This window comes from Anopheles coluzzii, chromosome X (assembly GCF_943734685.1).
Source record: "Anopheles coluzzii chromosome X, AcolN3, whole genome shotgun sequence".
NCBI lineage: Eukaryota > Metazoa > Arthropoda > Insecta > Diptera > Culicidae > Anopheles > Anopheles coluzzii.
Window position 1 is genome coordinate 8084713 of NC_064669.1, and position 21636 is coordinate 8106348.

At 46.9% G+C, this 21636-nt stretch overlaps 3 protein-coding genes across 21 annotated transcripts; 2 read left to right on the plus strand and 1 right to left on the minus strand.

The window, feature by feature from the left end:
* Positions 1-542: 542 nt before the first annotated feature.
* On the plus strand, positions 543-6386 carry LOC120957701 (mucin-2-like). 18 transcript variants are annotated; one of them, XM_049610295.1, is made up of 4 exons: positions 543-3953; positions 4074-4133; positions 4254-4433; positions 4974-6386. In XM_049610295.1, exons 1-4 carry the CDS (start codon positions 3128-3130, stop codon positions 6218-6220), a joined length of 2313 nt encoding a protein of 770 aa, XP_049466252.1. In that variant the 5' UTR covers positions 543-3127; the 3' UTR covers positions 6221-6386. The 18 variants fall into 18 exon arrangements, with proteins under 18 accessions (XP_049466252.1, XP_049466260.1, XP_049466233.1 ...); XM_049610276.1 differs by lacking the exon at positions 4074-4133 and adding an exon at positions 4134-4193 and having other exon boundaries at positions 544-4073; positions 4314-4433; XM_049610282.1 differs by having other exon boundaries at positions 544-4013.
* A 278-nt stretch (positions 6387-6664) lies between these two features.
* LOC120957726 (protein ILRUN) lies at positions 6665-14840 on the minus strand. The gene is made up of 6 exons (XM_040380072.2): positions 14126-14840; positions 13894-13996; positions 13109-13228; positions 12771-13024; positions 10638-10762; positions 6665-10554 (listed from the first exon to the last, which is right to left on the minus strand). The coding sequence occupies exons 1-6, from the start codon at positions 14205-14207 to the stop codon at positions 10519-10521; spliced, it is 720 nt and encodes a 239-aa protein (XP_040236006.1). The 5' UTR covers positions 14208-14840; the 3' UTR covers positions 6665-10518.
* Positions 14841-16463: 1623 nt separating this feature from the next.
* On the plus strand, positions 16464-20704 carry LOC120957712 (probable methylthioribulose-1-phosphate dehydratase). Of its 2 annotated transcripts, XM_040380056.2 has the most exons (6): positions 16464-16746; positions 19321-19344; positions 19646-19740; positions 19857-19970; positions 20060-20416; positions 20507-20704. In XM_040380056.2, exons 1-6 carry the CDS (start codon positions 16705-16707, stop codon positions 20592-20594), a joined length of 720 nt encoding a protein of 239 aa, XP_040235990.1. In that variant the 5' UTR covers positions 16464-16704; the 3' UTR covers positions 20595-20704. The 2 variants fall into 2 exon arrangements, with proteins under 2 accessions (XP_040235990.1, XP_040235998.1); XM_040380064.2 differs by lacking the exon at positions 19321-19344 and having other exon boundaries at positions 16467-16746.
* The last annotated feature ends 932 nt before the right edge of the window (positions 20705-21636 follow it).

Consider the following 21636-nt stretch of genomic DNA (forward strand, 5'->3'; position numbering starts at 1 on the left):
AGCGCGCGTGTTTGTGTGTGGATAATCAGTCTGAACCGAAAACACTCTCATCACGCAGCTAGATAAGCGCTGTACGGCTCTACTCTGTCTGTTGATTGCAAGAAGAATCTTCTTTTTGTCGTTGTTGCTCCCTTCGCGTTGTACCATGGTCCCATTTTTCTATCACAAGGCCGTTTGCCGCTGCCTAACCTAACCCAAATTCCGGGCCGGCGATGGCTGCCCGCGTGCACTGCGAGGCGCATTCGATTGGCACGCATGTCACGTGTCTGTGCCGTTCGGGGCATGCCTGGTTGTGACGTGTTGATCGGGCGGCACTAATAGGGCCCTCTTTAACTATCCTCCCTTTGCGCGCTACTTCCCCGTACTCATGCTGCCCTTTTGGCTTAGGTTATTATACCTACAACGCCACGTGTTGTTGTGTTGCGCCGGGGTTGTGTTACCAGCTGAGCTGGTACAGTTGCCGAGAAGGCCGAGCGTCACCTTTTGACGCTCGTTTGCCGCGCAACTCAGTTGGGGGCGGGGAGGGGGGGGGGGGGGTGAGAGGACGGCACAGTCTTAAGTTTATTAGTTTCCCGGTCGGTTATCGTCGCGGACGATAAAAACAGACAATCTTATTTGTTCTGTATCTCTGCCGTACCTGCCAATACGCGGGTGATAAGTTGCTCATTAGCCGTTAGTGGCAAACTCACACACAAACACACACATAAGCTCTCTCTCTCTCTCTCTTTCCGCTTGGTACCGCTGTGAACGCCCCAAAAATTGTGCACCTACTACCTGGTTTATTTCGTCACGCTCACGCCGGTGCCGTTTGGTATCATTTATTACGTTTTTGTGCGCTGTGCGCTTGCAAATGAACACAAAATAGCAGACTGCTGGAACACATTGCGCACATTTTGCACAAACTCTTGCGTAGAGCTGTGAGCCATTACTGTCGTTGGAAGTCTTCAGGGTGATATTCGCAACTCTGTGTAGATATTAGTATCTTCGCGTTGTGTATGTGTCTTCAGACCCATGGAAGAGTACTTGCTATTCCCAGGCTCATCAAGCGTACTTGCCTGGTTGGTTTTCAATACCGTTTGGTGGTTCTTCATAATTCCCGAGGTTCTTCATATTGCTCTGCCTAATCAGTAAAATACATTTCAACATCTTGGGCGTCATCAAAGCTTTCTATGCCTGACTATAAGAATTTGTATGTATCTTCATGCCCTTCAAGAGCAATTTAGATGTCTGTCATCAATAACTTTTCTTGATTAACAATAAGAGATCAAATCTCATCATCTTGCTATGCCTGGCTTTCGGAACATGCTTGTTTCCAGGAACTTTGCTATGTCTTCAGAATTTGAATGGTTCATCTTCTTATTATACCATTTCCACGAGTAAGAACGTTTCAACATCTTGGGCCTCATCAACGCTTGCTATGCCGGACTTTAACAATTTGTATGCATCTCCCTCTCCAAGAGCATGCTTGTTTCCAGGAACTTTACTATACCTACAGAATTCCCGAGGCTCATCATCATGCTCTGACTAATGAGTAAGAAACGTTTTAACATCTAGGGCCTAACCAAAGCTTGCTATGCCCGACTATAAGAACTTGTATGTATCTTCAGGCCCTGCAAGAGCAATTTATATGTCTGTTATCAATAATTTGTCTTGATGGACAATTAGACATCAAAGCTCAGCATCTTGCTATGCCTGGCTTTTAAGAACTTTTGTGTCAGGCCCATCAAGAGTACTTGCTATGCTTGTTTCCATGAACTTTGCTTTGTCTTCAGAATTCCCGATGATCATCACCTTGCTCTGCCTAATGTGTAAGGAACGTTTCAACATCTTGGGCCTCATCAAAGTTTGCTATGCCTGACTGTAAGAACTTGTATGTATCTTCAGGCCCTTGAAGAGCATGCTTGTTTCCATGAACTTTGCTTTGTCTTCAGAATTCCCGAGGTTCATTATCCCGCTCTGCCTAATGAGTAAGAAACGTTTCAACATCTTGGACCTCATCAAAGCTTGTCTGGCTATAAGAACTTGTATATATCTTCAGGCTCTTCAAAAGTAATTTCTGTGTTTGTCATCAATAACTTTTCTTGACAGACAATAAGAGATCAAAGCTCAGCATCTTGCTATGCTTGAAGTTGAAAAAAACGTGTCAAGAACATCTTAGTCCTTAGATCCTATCGGCCCTCAACCGGATGTTAAAAATAAAGCATAATCGTTACCTCCTGAAAGGGCATTGCATATGGAGCTAACGAAACATCTGCCACCGAATTAGGCCACATCTGTAACATCTAATACTGTGGAGTTGGATCCAATAGGATTGCCAGCCTGGAACATCGCGGAAATGGTGCTGTGAAGAAAGTATCTCCTTCTCCGGTCGATCCTTAGGTGCGCGTGTCCGAAGAGCTGCGTAGTTCGGGGTGCCGTGTTAGTACAGCATGCGACTGTTGTACCGCTGCTCATCCTGATAATCCCTGCGCCCCACAAATGCCATACGCCGCCTGCTTGCTTGCAAAGGGGTGAGCTAAGGCCCCCACGAAACGATGGCTCATCGTTTCCGCACGCTAGAGAGACAACCCACCACCCCAAACACGGCACAGACAGAATTCCGGGGAAAAAAAGATTAGTTTGTTTCCTGGGCAATGGGCACTATACTCCCCCCCCACCGAAAGGGTCGTGTTTGTTGCACCGTGTGCCCTGTCCGGCACAAACAGAAGGCGAAGGTGGAGCCCGGTTATCGTTGTTGCTAATTTCGCACTTGCGGGGCCTTTTATTGCCGGGTGTTTATCAGGCGCAGCGGAACGGCCCGGATAATTTGAGAGTCAGCTAGCGGAGGGCGCTCGGAGAAGGGTGGCTGACTTCATTCACCTCGCCGGTTTCTCGAATTTCTCGCCGGCCAGGTTTTATGGCAACGCTGCGCTGTGCGGCCCGGGGGCGCGTGATAAACAGGTGCTGATGTTATCCCTATAAAAACTACATCCGATATGTACGACGGAATTCAGTGCAGCGCGAACAGACAACCGATACGCACAGGTTCCGCGGCAGGAAGGCGGTTTTCGATTTTGAAGTGAGCTAGCGTGTGTGTGTGCCAAGTGAGAGAGGGCGGAAAGAACAAATAAAAAAAATAGATAGAACGATGCGTCATTCGCTGATGCCGACAGTGATTGGGACAATTTTGCTGGTGGTGGCGCCGCTGCTAGCCCACACGCAGGAGCTGGCGGCAGTGAGTGGTGCAGCAGTGCGGTGCGAAACGGTCGGCTCGCTTCCGGCCGACGAGACGGACCGGTGCAGTGGCGCCTACTATCGCTGTGAGCTGCGGCCAACGGACAGCGTGCCAGTTCCGGTCGCTGCGCAATGTTCCGTCGGACGCGTGTACTCGCGCGAAGCGCGCCAGTGCGTGGACGCGGCGACGGTCGGGTGTAGCGGCATTGCGTTTGCCGGCCCGCGTGACGTCGGCTTCCAGTGTACGTCCAGCGGTAGGTTTCCCGATCTGGACGCGCCCGACTGCAAGGCGTACTTTCTGTGCACGAAGAACACGGACGGTTCGCTGATACCGGCCCGGGTGACCTGCCCGGGGACGACCATCTTTTCGCCGGAAAAGATGTCGTGCGTTTCGTCGCCGCCCAATGTGTGCCCGCAGGCATCGACGGCGGCGCCGCCGCCGAGCACACCCGTCACGCCCGGACCGTTCGTGTGTCCCGGCGAGGGCCGGTACGCGAACGAACAGTCGCCCGACTGCCAGACGTACTACCTCTGCCTGTACTCTGGCAGCAGCCTGGTGGCGCAGCTGGCGCGGTGCGCCTCTTCCATGGTGTTCTCTCCGGCTGAGGGCAGTTGCGTTTCCTCCGACCAGTACAGCTGCCCGAATCTGGTGACGCCGTCACCGACAGTCCCGACGACGACTTCAACGACGTCGCAATCAACGCCTGAGCCATCAACGAATATCCCGCTGACGACGCCAGGTTCTGCAACTCCTGAGCCAACGCCCGAACTTTCAACGAATATCCCGCTGACGACGCCAGGTTCTGCAACTCCTGAGCCAACGCCTGAGCTATCAACAATTATTCCGCTGACGACACCAGGTTCTGCAACTCCTGAGCCAACGCCTGAGCCATCAACGATCATCCCGCTGACGACGCCAGGTTCTGCAACTCCTAAGCCAACGCCTGAGCCATCAACGATCATCCCGCTGACGACGCCAGGTTCTGCAACTCCTAAGCCAACGCCTGAGCCATCAACGATCATCCCGCTGACGACACCAGGTTCTGCAACTCCTGAGCCAACGCCCGAACCATCAACGAATATCCCGCTGACTACGCCAGGCTCTACAACTCCTAAGCCAACGCCTGAGCCATCAACGATCATCCCGCTGACGACGCCAGGCTCTGCAACTTCTGAAGTGACGCCCGAACTTACAACAAACATTCCCCTTACTACACCAGGTATGTGTTTAGTAGTGATGGAAAAAATGAAGTTTTCGTCGTGAAGTTGGCTCCGGAATCGGCACCGGCATTGGAATTGGCTGCAAAATCAGAATCGGCTTTGAAATCGGTGTCAGTTTTGGCATCTCCATAAGAATAGACGTTTGGGACCAATGTATTGCTATGTATTGATAGCCGCAAAGAATCAAAATTTACTTGCAGACGATCCATTCGCATGGAGATTCCCGGACGGATTTCGCTTCTGAAACTTCTTATTTCAATTCAAGAACTTATTCTCATTCCGGAGCTAGTTTCATTTCTGGTGTCAATCCTGATTCCGTTACTGGAGCAAATTGCGATTCCAAGATCGGTTCCGATTCCGAAGCCGACTCCGGACTCGGAATCGATTCCAGCATCGGAATCGGCTCCGGAATTGGTTCCGAACACGGAATCTGAATCGGGTAGGTCCGATTCGGAGCTTTCACCACTAGTGCCTAGGTTTTCCAGCAACTGTTGGAACAACTTCCCAATCAATTCCTAATACACCATTTACATTGTCAGGTACGGCGTCATCCTCAACTGTTGAGTTAACACCTGAGCCAACAACAAACATTCCGCTAACAACGCCAGGCCCAAGCTCGACTTCAACAACTCCTGAGGCCACAACGAACATCCCGCTGACGACACCAGGCACTGGAACTGCCTCAACCACCAACTTGCCACAAACAACGCCCGGTGAAGGCCCATCTCCGACAACTCCTGCACCAACTGCCGCGCCAACGACTGCCATCCCGTTGACCACGCCGGGTGCAGTCACGACAACTACACCGTCCGTGCCGGTACCGACCACAACAGCAACGCCTGAGCCACGGACGGACCTCCCGCTGACTACGACGCCGGGTCTGGAACCGTCCTCAACGACGACTGATGCCGCCACCGCCACGACCACCGACAGTGTGGACGGGACGGATACGACCGACCGATCCGACGCTACCGACGGCGCAACGAACACATTGCCCACCACCACCACCACCACGTCCGGCGCGTTCCAGTGCCCGAACGAGGGCCGCTTTCCGAGCCCGGACGCTACCGGCTGCGAATCGTACGTGCTGTGCGTGCGCAACAGCCTCGGCACGCTGACGCCGCTCCAGTTCACCTGCCCGCCGACCACCATCTTTTCGCCGACCCGCGCCATGTGCGTGACGGCGGCCCTGCACACGTGCGGCCAGGAGACGACCAGCGTCGCGCCACCGGCCACGACGACCACGACCGTACCGCCGCCGCCACCACCGACGCCCACCCCGTTCCAGTGTCCGGACGTGGGCCGCTTCCCGAACCCCGACTCGCTCTACTGCAAGTCCTACTACCTCTGCCTGTACAGCCTGGCCGACGGCAACACGAATCTGATCAGTGTGGAGCTGAGCTGCCCCACTGGCGCCATTTTTGCCACGGACGCGAGCCGCTGCGTCAAGGAGGAGGGTTACCGGTGTGGGGTGGGCGGCGGCGCTACCACTGCCGGTCCGGAGACGACCACGACGGCGGCGGCGACGACGACGACGACGACGACGACAACCACCACCACCACTACGACCCCTGCGCCTACGACGACCACGCTCGGGCTGGAGGGTGCGTGCCGGACGGCCGGCAAGTTCCCGACCGGGGTCGACTGCCGCTCGTACCAGTTCTGCGTCCAGCTGCCGTCCGGCGAGCTGGTCGAGTTTATCTTCCAGTGCCCGGGCACCACGCAGTACGACGAGCAGAAGCGGGCGTGCTCGGACCGCTACGTGTGCACCCGCGGCCTGATGTGATGGACACTTCCCCATTCATCTCCCTCCTCGTCCTCCCCAATTGGTGACACGCTGTTGTAATTAGGTGTTTAGCTGTTTTTTTTTGTTTTGTTTCTTCTGTGCTGTGCTTTCGCTGCGCACCCCTAGGTGACCTGGTTTGAGTAATAAATTATTTTATGCTGTGCAACTTGTCTGTCTTTTTGTGTGTCACAGCTGTTTCCGTGGGCTCATCGTTTCCATCCAGCCATTTTGTGTAGAATGTTAAGGCTCAGTCTCAGGCGCCAAAAAACCCCAACCGACGAGTGCATCCAATTTGTCCCATTGTAGATTGCCTGAAATATTCCAATATGAAAATTCGTTTTTAGCAGATGTGAATCCATATGGGACATTCAATAAGCTTTCTTACCGTAACACTTTTCAGTCGTCTCCTTCTTTTTTTTGGTGTTGAAATGAAACTTATACAACTACAAGGTGTGAAACAGCTGTTTCTAGTTTTGTTTTATTCTGCTTCCTCTTCTTTCTCTTATATCTATCATCACCCCCACTAGAGGGCAAAAAAAGTTACTTAACTTTGGACAAGACAAAATGAAAAAAAAAAACAAGTACAAATCAACTGCACAAAGGGTATGTGGCGTAAAAATCGCTCGCAATATGAATAACTCCCTAACTCGTAATCGTGCGTATGGCACCGGTTCTCACGCCCGTCCCCCCTCCTTTTCCCCCCGCGGCAAACAAGCAAACAAATAAACAAAGAAAAATGAACAAAAAGGAGAGAAAAAAAATCCCACTAATCATAGTATCAAAATTCTGTTAACACTTCATCACTTACTGCTAACGCTACTTAGCACTACGCTCGTTCTCTCCTCTCTCTCTCTATCTCACTCTTTCTCTCTCTGTCTATCTCACTCTTTCTCTCTCTCTGTCTTTGCACCAAAATGTTTTTTTTTTTCAATTTTATCATTTATTTATACAATGGGTTAGCGATTTTGATGATATTACAAGCCACTCTTCTTCGGTGTGTCAGTGCTTGCTTAAAAAGTGGCTCGCCTGCAGAACGCTGCAAGCTTTTCATGCATCAGCAAGAATTGACGGACGCACACACACACACACACACTCGCATATACACCCAGCAGGACAGCCCTGAAACCCTGCCGCCCTGGCTTAATCGACTTCAGATGCCAAAACGAGCTGCTATGGTCAAGCAGCAAAACCACAAGCACAGGCTGTGTGTGTGTGCCGCACTGTGCCGCACCTGACCTGCCCTGTCCGGCGGGTGGTAGATGTGTGGATCAGACTTTGTTAAAGAAGCTGTGTGAGATCACGCGTGCGCTGTGCGCACTGTTGCGCTTGCTTTTAACCCATTACTGCCTAGCGTAAACAGTCCGTTTTTGGAGAGCTATTTTCCACCAGCTGAACGCGCATTGTAAATGATATAACACTATAATTTAATATAGTGCTCTTTTGTGCCAGTATCATCTGTCTTTTCTATTTTTCTTTTTGGGTTTTGTTGTGTTTGAATTACGCCGTTTCTTCCATCTTGAAGGATTGATTATATTCCTCAAAATTGGGACAAAACGTTACTAGCCAAGTGTAAAAAGGAGATATCAAGCACAAGGAGTAGTAATTTTTTTTTTAAGTTTTTGAATCCTTCTTCGTTTGAAAATGGTGTGTCACCAAAATCATCGGAAGTTAAATCTGGCGAAATAAATCATTTGATGAGCACGAATCCAAACAAAAATCAGCGGAGCATGTTGAATATGTCTGGATTTGCACTACTGGTGGGAGCTCGGCACCGATGCTTGAATCGATTCCGATTCCGAAGTTTGACCCGGAGCCAATTCCGTTGTCGAAATTGGATCCGGAAACGGAATCAGAATTGACTCCAGAATTGGAATTAGCTCCGGGATGCGAATCAGTTTTTGAATTGAAATAAGAAGTTTCAGAAGCGATATCAGTCCTGGAATCTCCATGAGAAAGGCTATCGTGTACAAGTAAATTTAGATTCTTTGCGGCTATCAATATGTAGCATCATTGCATCCAAAGTCTATTCTTGTGAAGATGCCGAAACTGACTCCGATTTCTAAGCCAATTCTGATCTCGGAGCCCAGTTGGATTTCGATTCCGAAACCGATTCTGATTCCGGAGCCAATTCCGATTCCAGAGCCGATTCTGATCCCGGAGCCGATTCCGATTCCAGAACCGATTCCGATTCCAAAAGCAGATCCGATTCCGATTCCGGAGCCGATTCTGATTCCGGAGCCGATTCCTATTCCGGATCCAATTCCTATTCCGGTGCCGTTTCCGATTTCGGAACCAATTCCGATTCCGGAGCCGTTTCCGATTTCGAAGCCGATTCCGGAGCCGATTTCGATTCCGGACCCGATTGCGAATCCGGACCCGATTGCGAATCTGAACCCGAATGCAAATCCGGAACCGATTCTGACTAATATGCACCCTTCGCAGTACCTCGTCCAGCCTCCACACACAACGATTCTTAAGCCGATAGTGGTGATGAATTATTAAAATCATTTCTGAATTCCATTTGATGATGAGCAAACCCGATTTTAAGTTCGATTTTCAAATGATTTCCGGCTTTTGATAGCTGCTAGCTGCCCGGCGTTTCAGGTAGCCTCTAAACAGATCTTTTCGCAAACAACAACAACAAATCTGTCTCTCCGCCCCGCATGTTGGCACAAACCTAAGGTGTAATATACAGTTTCAGCTCATTTGAGCAACGCCCGGGCAGTAATGGGTTAACTTTGCATGCAAAATTACGCAAAATTACGCAAAATTACTTACTTATTATTAAATCGCACGAAAAACGACAACATTAATGAGCGAACAAAAAAAGAACAATCACGCGCAAGTGGTGTTTCTGTACAAGGTAGCAATGGGGAGCTGCAATAACAATTCCCTTTTGCTTCGCCTACAACCCCGGCATAGATGTTGCGCATGGATGGAGTCGCGAGAGGAGTTGGTTTACAAACGCTCTCGTGCTTCGCTTTTCCCACCCCGTTGCCGTGCCTGTCAGTTGTGAGAGTTTAACAATTCTAATCAGATAAATTAAATTTAGATTCTCGTCGCTTTGCCACACAGCAAGCAAATAAATTAAGTCTTCCGGCTGCTTTCCAGGCGGTCGCGCGAGTTTCGATCTTGAGTTTCAGACGTTTTGTGGGACGAGGTTTGGGTTGCTTTGTTTCGTTTTTTTTTAGACGATAGCGGAGGGGAGCAAAAGGGTTCTTAACGATTAAATTCTTATCCTTTCTCCATCCACCGCACTAGCCGTGCGCGCAGCCCTTTCGATTCAAACGGTTCTCTAATAATCCTTTGGTTGCTACAACGGTTTCCCTCTGCTGAGCCCCTATTTGTGTAAGGTTTTGCCGTTTTTTTTTGTTGCAGTTGTGATGCTTTCGTTTGAGCAAATCTTTAGTATAAATCAGCGATGCTCCGGTCGAGCTCCGTAGCACACAGCCAAAGCGCATAGGGGATCAAGGCTTGTTTCGCTCAACTTTCCGAAAACTTATTGTCGAACGCGCGCCCTGTCCTGTGCAGCTGAAGGGCTTTCGGGGTGGGGTGGAGAGCAGAAGGGTCGTGAAAGATTGTAATGCTTTCAAAAGCGGTAAGCGTTGCCAATGCGTTTTCACAGCGTGCATTGCACAAAGAGATGTTAGATGTAAATAAATAATTCTTTTTAAAATGTCTTTGTTGGTAAAGTTTACTACAATGAAACGCCTCTACCTTTTTAGCGTTTTCCGATCTACGTTAAATAAATGAGGCTAAATAAACGATCGGTTTAGTGATTGGGAGTGAACGTGACAATTTGTTTTTTTTTATGACGTTTTAAAGAACGTCCATTGAAATATAGAGCATAGCACACCAAAGAAAGGAATATTATATGCCTCAAGCATTAGCAGCGTTCCTCTACAATAATATTTTTCATTAAAAACATGTATTTTTGCCATTCCCCACTGCTCCACCCGCCACTCCGCACCAACCAAGCAACAGCAGCACGGGCCGCGGGAAGGAAAATCATGCAAAATCAAGCCTTGATCAAAAGGGGGATCGATCAGCTCCGCCAAGCAAGCTCCGAATTGAATACGCATCGCAATGTTTTGGTATGATCTGTTTAGTCAGAAAAGTGGCAATTCAATAATTTAAATAAACTAACGAACTCGATTAGTGGAGAGTGTAGTATGCGGCAGCCAGCAACTGAGGGTAGGAACGGCAACGCAGACACAAGGGCCGGAAACAAGTCATTACACTACAGTGTGCTGTACAGAGGTGGCTGGCGCGGTAGTCCGAACGCTGTTGTCGCTTGGCTATCCCCACATTTCGCTATCGTCCAGCTGGTTCGGCTGGAAGGAATGCAGGGAAAACAAACAAAAAAAAACAATACATACAGCTCGCGGTACGGTGCGGCGGCCATATAGACACGTACCTGCGACTCCGGGGCGTTCTGCTGCGGATTCAGCTCGGCGGTCGAGCTAGTTTGCAGATGGGAAAACTGTTGCGTGACCGCCATCGTGCCATCCGCGCTTACCTCGATCCGCGAAATGATGTTTTCTGGAAGGAAGAGTCAATCGATTAAAAACATTCTAGCGCAGGCTTTTCCGATTTTCTACCACAAAGCAAATTAAAATATCGTCTTCTCAGAAAGCGGTTTAAGCGTATTCGGTCAAATTAAGCAGTACCAGCATTCTTACAGTGCTAAGCCAACAGAACTGTACCAGCGATTGATTGCGTCCCCGTCGATAGGCGCTCATAAATTACAAAGGAGTACGAAACGGGTTTGTGAATGCGAAAAGTACAATATTTGACGTTATGGAAGCTTTCGTTATTAGGTGGGAAGGAATATTATGATTTTTAGGCCTTTATCAAGGATGAAGGCTTTGAAACAATTTTTTAAATTTGCTATGTTGACCAAATGTCAACAATAAGGTAGATTCAATATTGAAAATGATTCTTTAATGATAACGAACCATTTGCTCACAATCATTTTGAATAATTGGTTACGCAGGGGGTATAGCGATATCACTTAAAAGTTAAAAATAATCACATAATAATATTAAGTGCAATAGTAAGACAGCAATCAATGAGTGGCAAATAGCATCTGCGATCAAGTATCATAAAATCAAGAATACTTCGTTAAACTAGTGACCGTAGAAGCTAACGATTAACTATTTCAAACATTTTCGCAGCATTTTGCCAGCGAGTTGGGAATAAAGTGATTAAAACCTGCTGCCAAAATCAAGATTTGGCTCAGACTCTCTTTTGATACTGATTCGATAATTCTTTGAAGGAAAGCGGCGTATCGTAAGCGTATGGAAAGTTGATTATAGCTCAGACAAATGAGAGTTTCGATACGAAAAATCGTTGCCAGGAGGAAAAGTGACGTATAATTGACTTCGGCACAAGTGTGTGGCGTATATGTGGACGAGTGTGTCTATCGCGCTATTTCTGGATCTATTTGCTAATAAAAGCGAATGTTTCCCCTACCAACTGCTGTCATTTTTAGTCAACTTTATATGACTACATATGTGTGACTACATGTACAAAAATGTACAATTAGGATGAACAACTGGCTTGTTTCTGAAAAAAAAAGTCCAGAAGGCAGACAGAACAACAAAACCTTCTTTCAGACACAAACCAGAATAGATCGTTCTAAAACGATGTTTTTGGGAAACATTAAAAAAAAAACTAAAACAATTTAACACTTTTTCAATAACGACATATGGAATAGAGCCTACCGCATAAAGGTCGATTTAGACCATGCGTCAAAAGGAACGTGAAATTTTGGATTTTTTTTTAAATATATTTAATTAAATATTCATCAGAATATGGCTCATCGCACCCCAAAAGAAAGGACGTTTAAAGCCGCAACTAATTGAACCGTAAAACACATTGAAATAATGAATTAAATGCATTTCTTTATTATTCCCCACTGAGCATTATTTTTTCATGTTTGCATTTAATGCATTTAATTCATTATTTCAATATATTTAATAGTCTAAATAGTTGGGGAATTATATTTCCTTTCTTTTGATGTACGATATGCCATAGTCTGATGAACATTTAATGAAATATAGCAAAAAAATGACCAAATTTCACGATTAATTTCACTGGAGCTGTAACTCAAGCATAACGAGTGAGTCACCGGAACGGATTTAGCTCGTTATGATGAGGGGTGCCACTATACTAATAAATGTTGTGTTCAAAGTTCATCATAAAATGTCGAAAGTAATTCCCCTATCGCCCGCCAAGACGATTTTGAAACAAAAGTGGCTCACTGCTCGAAAAGTTTGGTCATTCCTGTCCTTTACGGAGACAAAATTTGATGCCCTAATTGTGTAACAAAAGCATCGAATGTTGACGCTACGTAAAAGCGCCCGTATTTAAGGTTAAGCAACAACATATGTTAATATAAAATCTAAATATCGTAATACTTTCATGCAACGATCCCTTATTGCGACCTTATTTCCTCTCAATAACCTTAACCAGAGGACTACTCAGCGCATGATGGTCATAGAGAGATACAGGAAGAGAAGCTACTGCTAACGGCACGCAAATTTACCTCCGAAGCTGATGCCGCTCGGGGTGTAGATCGACCAGACGGTTTCGAACAGCCCGACCGTGGACGGGCTGACCAGCTGCACCGACACGGTCACCGTATCGTTCGGCAGCACGGCAGGCACGTAGTACTTCAGGTCCTCGTACGACAGCGGAATGTTTTGCTCCCGCAGGTTGGGGATCTGGCGCAGGCTCACGTACGTGCCGCTTGGCCACGCCACCTCACCATTGTTCTGCAGCAGCCAGGTCAGCTTGATACTGTCGGTTTAAGGGGGGGACAAGATAGAGGGGGAAACCATTAAAGGTCTGGTGGATCTGGGGAGGGATGGTATAAATACTTACGCTGTGTTTGGTGTGATCTTCTCGCCCTTGCCTACTGTGATGTCGTTGAGCAGCTTCATCGACGGTTGCCGATTTTGGGCCATAAAATCAAAGTAACATCCTACCGCGGCCTGCAGATTCCTGCATGTCGGTGGGCGAGAGGGGCAAGGGAGGGGTTGTTTTATACGAGTGTGTGTGTGTGTGTGTGTGTGTGATGAGAAGAAAAATGAAAGTCATTGGCGAACCTGCCCCACAAGCAGTGCTGCAAAATGTCATGAGCATCACGAGATGTTCACCAATCGAAAACAATGAACATATGGCACTCACTTGGTATGAACAATGAACAACTCTTGGTCACTCACTTGGTCATGACATTTTCTGTCGGTGATCATCATGACACGCAAACAAAGTGACTGACCAAGAGTTGATTGCACAAAATGTCGCCAAGCATGTGATGGTCACACCAACTGTTTGAGTCTCAGCTCTGATCATCACAACAGAGCTCGTAACGCTGACATTATGTTGCTTCAGTCGGAATTTGACATGACTATGTCAGTGACATTTTGCAGAACTGATCACAGTAAAAAAAAGTCATGACATAGTGGCGTTGGTTGCAAAAATGTCACGAAACATGCATTAGTCACACCAATCGTTTTGAGTATCATCTCTGATTGTTACAATCGAGTATGTCTGATTGTTACAATCGAGTATGTGATGCTGACATGAATTTTGTTTCAGTCAGATTTTTTTTTTTTAGTTGCATTTTGCAGCACTGCCCTGCAAGCAAGCACCCAGGCAACGCTTACCAGTTGGTCATATCGAGGAAGAAGGTCGCCGTGGAGTAATTAACGTTCTCGCCGATCGACTGAAACTGGTGGATCAGCTCCTCCTTGTCCGTTGTCACCATCGCTGTGCGGAAACAAAGAGGTTTAAGATTAGCGCAACTGCGGGTAACCCCTCCCGTCTCTCTCTTTCTCTCCCCGTCTTCCCGCGCTGTAACGCTGGAAAGGTAAACAAAGGGCGAATGCAGCCACTTACAGCTAAACTGCGTCAGGAAGTTTTGCTCGATATCGTCGGACGACAGCTGGTTAGCCGAAGCCTCCTCATCGGTGGGATCCATCGTTTTGTTGTTTTACTTTATTTTCTTCTGCCGGGAGAGATTTTCTGCGTTTTTGTTTGTCTTCGTTGTTGTTGTTGTTGGTGGGGCGCTTGAGGTGCTGATTGTACGAAAGTTTGAACGGCACTTGATTGAGCACGCGTGGGACCCGGGGGTGGGGGGGTTCGCCTCTGGCCGAGGTTGTTCTGTTTGGGTTGGCTGATTGGACCGGGATTGATTGTTGTTGTACGGAAAGCACCAGGCAGACCGATGTCCGCTGCTGCTGGCGTGCGCCTCGCACGATTCACTTAACAGCCAGCATACACATCACACACAGGCACACGGGAAATATGCCACCATCACTGCCACCACACGCACAAAATGGCGAATATTGTTTCGCCGACAATCAAGGGTCACGCTGTGGAAAAGAGTTTACCTTGCAGAACGCAAAAATAAAGCCCAACAAAATAGGAAACGGACCGCTGCTTCTGCTCCTGCTGCTACTGCTGCTGCTGCTGCTGCTGTGATGGAACGTTTGGATGGGACTGACGGATGACAGCTCGCTGTTGTGGCTGTCACTTGTGCATTCCTTCGCCGCTAGGGAGCTGTCATCGCAGTGAAAACACAAACGCACGAAATCGAGCGATTTCACGGAATGTGCACGCCAAAGCGGGAAGTTTACGGTTGAGTATCGTTTTAAAGGTTGATTTCTTATATTGTTTTAGTATTATGAACAATTGGAGAGAAAAAAGTTGCACCTAAAAACAAGTGACAATATGCGATGATGACAGCTTTGAGCACCCCTGACGTTTTAATGTGACCATCAGTGTTGCTGCATTTAGGATGCGCAAAGGTGAAATGTGAGCTATATTATTAACCAAACCATTGTTGGTTTTGCCCGTGCATTTTTTTTAATAACCCAATTTCAACTGAAAATGCATGATATTTTGTGCCGTTGGTATTAATTTTTACGATGCCGAACGCAATGCGCAATGTTTGTAAACAATTCGAACGACGGTAGCTTGCGTGGTAGTGATGGGTGGACATGATCCTGGTCCCGGACCTACCACCAGGTGCGGAACCTTTGTTGGATTCGGGGCTTTGCTAGCCTGTTGGAAATTAAAAAAAAAACTACTACAGGTTGATCCAGGTAAGTTATTCAAACCTATCTGTCTGAGCGTTTCTACATACACCAAGAAAGCAGCTGAGAAAATAACTAACAGCATGCTTTGACAGCGATCTATCAATATTTAATGCGGACAAGATGGTGCATGGCAGATGCTAATCTTTAGTCAGAATCATATGAAATTGATGATGTAGTAGCTAAAACCTTTTGGCTGAAAACCTCCCAATTCGACTAACACCTGAGCTCTGGCAGCTATAGAACAAGCCATCAGTCTCGAAAAACGTATAGAATTTAGTCTTGTTTGTTGGAGATGTCCCACATAACTCTCTACGTTTGCTCGAGTCTCATGTCTTGCTGGACAGCAGTTTTACTCATCGTTATATTGCTGTCCTTTTTTTTGCAAAGCGAAAAAAACTCCACTGGTTGGTTATGCAGTCACCAACAGATGGCGCCAACAGTTTTGGCTCATCAACAGATGCTCGATCGGTTCGCTACTGGGGTTTGGCATGTGTAAACAGGCGGTTAGGATTCCTTTATCTGACGTTTGGGGTACACCATGGTGTTTATATATGTTGAAGCGTAGAATGTCCCCACGTTTGATGATTACATATTACGAATGGGTGAGACACATTTTTTGCTTTATGCTTAGTTGGTGTCAGTGCTGCATTGGATAATTTTTTTTTCACATGGTACTTCTCAATACTATTCCGATTCGTGTAGCGATCACCGTGTTTAATATAGTTTTTTCGTTGCTTACCATAATCTTGTTGGGTTCATTTAACATTTTAATGATCGTTTGCCACATGTTGTTGAATAGTTATCAGGGTTTATTGGCATCGTTTTATAGTTTAACGAGATTAAAACATATGTTTGAGGTTGTTGTTACAAAACCTACATGATCAGGTTGACTGAAAAAAAATCGTATGCAACGACTCAATGGAATCAAAAACAAATTTCATCGCCCATGCTAAATTGCAATTGGATGCACGTCCGATATCGGGGTGGACTTGGCTCCCCCTACTTCGGAATCGAATCCGAATCCATATGGACCGCAGCTCCATCACTACGGACCCATCGCTATTGACACAGCTGCTGACCACTGTGTGACGGACTGGTCGTGGAATCAGGGGGAAGGGGCGGAGAGTTGGAGGTGCGAGGGGGAAGTTGACGTCGTATAAACAGTTGCCCGTGTCGGGCTGTCAGTCGTTCGCACCGTGTCGCAGCTTCCATATCGCTCAGCACACAATCCGAAGCCTTCTCCGGCTTCTTCCAGGCTTCTCCCGGGACAAGCAAGTGTGTGTGCTTGAGTGCGTGCGTGTGTGTGTGTACGAGTTTGTGTTGTCGCTTATCTCCTAGGGTCTCCCCAGCCCCTCCCCCCAAAAGCATCGCGAGGGCATGGCATCGGGAAGGTCATCCATCTATCAGGATCTGTCCGAGGTACGTTCGATTCCGGAGTTCGGGTGAGTCCAGGAAGTGCGGACCGTGCTTGTAGTGCGAACCCAAAAGCAGCATATAAAAGCAAAAAAAAAAGAAGGAAATTGGGAGGACGTACACGGGACGGGGGATTTTATTTGAACGCACCTCTCTCTCTATCTCTGCTTAGGAAAGGAATGAATGAAACGGACACGGTTTTTACTTTCCGTTCTCCAATATTTAATCTTTTGTTTAACCACTTGTACCACATCCTCCCTGCCCCAACCACCTCCCTCTCAATGTATCTCTCTCTATCTCTATATCCCGGTGTTGCGTAGGATATGTTTGTTCTAGCAATGTCTGATAATTTAGACTAGAAATCTCACCTTTAAGCCGGTCTTTAGCAGCCACAGACATATACACACACAGGTACACCCAGTACATTTCCTGAGAATTAAGGCTATCAATTAAGAGGCACACGTTGTCGCAAAACTCCCCCGCATTGATTGGAGCAAATTGTGGTGTTTTTTTTTTGTTTTCCGGGAAAATCCGCGGACGCTCGATTGGTTCCAGCGCCACCGAACAAATCGTTTCGCAACCAACGCGGAGCTATTGAGGTTTCGATAAGTGGGTCCTTATTGTGGGATGGGATTGGGGGAGGAGGAGGAGGAGGAAGAGAAGATGGGGAGGAGCTGAAGGAGTCGATCGATTTTGGGGCTGATGTGATGTAAGGCACCGACCGGGGAACCGGACGGAGAAATCAATAATGCGCGTTCCGCGGCGCCGCTAACCAGGATGAGCACACGAGCACGTGCGCCGAGACAGGTGTATGTGTGTTTGTGTGTGTGGCTGTGTGTGTGTGTGTGTGTGTCTCGTAAAAGATTTTTCCTTTCCTTAAGCAGTAGGGTAATTCTAGACACAATAGCCACTTGTTTCCCGACCGTTCTTTTTGGTTTTCTTCTTCTTTGTTCCTTTTTCTGGTTGGTTTTTCAACACTTTCTTCCCTTCCTTTGGTGGAGCCCCTTCTGTCTGTGTGTGTGTGTGTGTTTGTGTTAAATTCACACAAAATAGTACAACCGTTCGACCAACACGACCACGTGCGCTGTGCAGGGGCTGACGGTAAGGGTCCGAACTAATGTTGGGTTTGATGTATATTTCGATGAAATTCATTCGTATGAATCTTCAGTGATGAGTGATTCGAACTTCGAATTGAATCTTGAAAGAGTCATGAATCTCTCAAAAGAGGCGAATGAGGCCAATGCCCGCGTACAGACGACGCCCACGGGTCTGCCCAGGCCCGAGGGCAGAGCCGATAGCATACGATTATATCTTCTCCATGAACGTAAGAGGGATAGCTGAAGTGCTGCTATTTGATACGCGCACATGTTTAACGAACAAATCTATTCGGTTCGGGTCGGTAATCGTCGGGTGGACGCCGGAACGCAAGGGAGTTGACTTTTTCATGATTTTGTATAACGTCTGTTGTTTTGGACCTCATGTGTGGACGCTTGCAATCGGCTCAAAATGAGTGTAAACATAAATAAAAACAAATGAATCTCTAAAGATCTATGAATCTTCAAGAATTCGTGAATCTGTAAGTATTCATGAATTTCCAAAAATTCATGGATCTCCAAGAATTCATGAATTTCCAAGAATTCATGACTTTCCAAGAATTCATGAATCTCTTGAGATTCATGGATCTGAAAGATTCATAAATCCATTAAAATTGATATATCTGCAGGGATTCATGTGCCTTTAGAGATGTATAATTTCCAAAATATTGATTTTGTCTCGAAAGCCTCTATAGGCTGGCATGACCACGTAGGTTGTTACGCCAAGAAGATGAGTAAAAAAGTCAAAGTTTTTTTTGGGTATTTAGAGATTTATGAATGCCAAGAGATTCATGGATCTTTAGAGATTCTTGAATCTTTCGAGACATAAGAGTTCTTGAATCTTTCGAGACTTTCAAAGTTTATGAATCTTACGAGATTAATGTATCTCTGAAGTTCATGAATTTTTTAAAATTCATTAATGTTTGAGATTTATGAATCTTTCCATCCAAGATTCAGATTCATTGAAAGATTTCAACGATTCATTCAGAATCATGAATCGGAATCAGATGTACCCAATACTAGTTCGAACCGAACTTCAATTCTTGTCGTCGCTGTTATCACCGCTGTGCTTCCTGCATGCTTATGCTGTAGCAACAGCACACACACATACACACACACACACACACACACACACACACATACACACACACACACACATACACACACACACACACACACACACACACACACACACACACACACACACACACACACAGAGTTGAGTCTCTTGTCCAACAATCAAATCCAATCTAAAACGCCCTACCGCTTCCCACTATCCTCCCTGTCTAAAAAGACTGACATAATCGTTCCACAAAAACCCTCTTCCCCTCCCTTCCGCGGATCGCCCGCACGGCAGCCACAAATAACACAAGCACTTAACTTAAAATAACACTAAAAAAATAAAGATCACCCTTGGTAATGAATGTACCTTTTCTTTTCTTGATTTGCCTCTGTTGTGTCCGGTTATTCTCCTCGCTCGTATTAGATTTATGATAATGTAATCAATAAGGTAAATTTCATATACACACATTGCCACTGTTCTTTTGTTTTTCGTTGTTTAGTTCACCATGCGCGATTTATGCGATGGCTTTTCGTTTCGTTGTTCTGTGTGTTTTTTTTTTAGTTTTCTCTTGACTGTTTGTTGTGTTTTTCTGTTTATTTATTTTTTATTTCGTTGTCGTTTGTCGGCTGAGAAAACCAGCGCTCTAACTTACAATCTCTTTGCTGTCTGTTCTGTCTTTCCCACCCATTGTCAACTTAATCATCATGGATGCCAAACATCGGCGCTGGCGTTCCCTTTTCCTGTGCAGGAGCATCCCCGCAAGCTGATACCGGAGCTGTGCAAACAGTTCTACAACCTCGGATGGGTGACCGGCACCGGTGGCGGTATAAGTATTAAGCTGGAGTTCGTATAGTTCTTGCCTTTTGGTCCCTCCGTACACCTCATCACCTGGAATGCCGTATTTTCTAATGTTTTCTTTTTTTTCTTTGCTTTTTTGCTTCTTCCCTCTTCCGTTTCAGCGATGAAATCTACATTGCCCCGTCCGGCGTGCAGAAGGAGCGGATCCAGCCGGACGATCTCTTCATACAGAACATCGAGGGGGACGATCTGCAAACGCCACCGGACTACAAAAAGTAACGCTGCCCGGGCGAAAGCAAAAACCCCCATTGGCTATTATATTTTGCCCGTTTGTTTGATGTTTTTTTTTTTTTTTTGTCGCCAGACTAACGAAGAGCCAGTGCACGCCACTGTTTATGCTCGCGTACAAGGAGCGCAGCGCCGGGGCGGTAATCCACACGCACAGCCCGGCCGCCGTCATGACCACGCTGCTCTGGCCGGGCAAGGAGTTCCGCTGCACGCATCTCGAGATGATCAAGGGCATCTACGACTACGAGCTGAACCGCAATCTCATGTACGACGAGGAGCTGGTGGTGCCGATCATCGAGAACACGCTGTTCGAGAAGGACCTGGAGGAGTCGATGGCGAACGCGCTGCGCGACTACCCGGGGACGTCCGCGATCCTGGTGCGCCGCCACGGCGTGTACGTGTGGGGCCACAACTGGCAGAAGGCAAAGACGATGTACGTTTTCGAGGGTCATTTGTGTGTGTGTGTGTGTGTGTCTTTTTCCAATAGAATGTAATTTTATGTTTTCTTTCCACCCCCTTCTAGGGCGGAGTGCTACGACTATCTGTTCTCGCTCGCCGTGGAAATGCACAAGGTGGGCCTGGACGCGAACGCCGTCCCGAAACGGTACTAGATGCGACGAACGCATTCACACACCCTGCCTCCTCCCGCAAAAACAAAACCCCCCGCAAGGATAATCACCGACTCCCGCCTCGTGAGCCACGTGGATGCATGATAATCGAATAGTGGACGTAGCGAATTAGTTGTTATCATGGCCTAGCCGTGAATATTTTCCTACCACACGATCAAACACACAGAAAGACACACACACACACGCATTGCGCCAATTTTTCTCAGGCCTTTACCGAATACCCGTACCCAGAGGTGTTTTGCCTTCCGTTTGTCGTGCGTTGTTGTATTAATTATTGATTTTAAACAAAAAAATGTAAACACAAACACACACGCACCCCCACAGGCACAAGTAGGGAAAAGCTGCACAACCACAGTGATTTTTACAGAATGCAAATGTGGTAGCAAAAGAAAGAAAGAGAGAGGAAGAGAGAGAGAGAGGGAGAGAGAGAGGAAGAGAGAGAGAAAGAGAGAGACGAGGGAAAGGCCACATTCGCTCATCGAGGCTTTTTGCATACGACAAAACGAACCGTGATAGAAGCGCGCGCGCACACACCCACACCCTCACACATACACACACACAATACACATTTTTGTACGAACGGTTTTTAGTGTAGGTACTTTTTTGGAGAAATACAAGCGCGCTGTTGTTTTCAGCACCAATCCCAATTTAACAAAAAAAAACAAAACTGATTGTAACGTTTTCTCTGACAACCGAAAAAAAAACTTTATTACTTTCAGGTTACCGAGATACACGTGCTAGCTGGCGGATTTTGAAATGGATACTCCTTTTTCTTTATAGTTACTCGTATAAAAGATCTTCATAGTGTATGTTACACGTTTAATATACTCCCTAGCAGCCAGGAGCAACCGATCGATGCACAGCTATGGAAGCTATATTAGTTGCTTTAATTTTCATCCTAATATTGCATTCTTATTGGATTGCGCACTCAAAACCTGTAAGCTTCCAAAACCGCTGGCTACCCGCTTAGTCCGGTTGCATGAGAAAAGGGGGAGCGAAATAATTGATTCTAAAAATGAGTTCA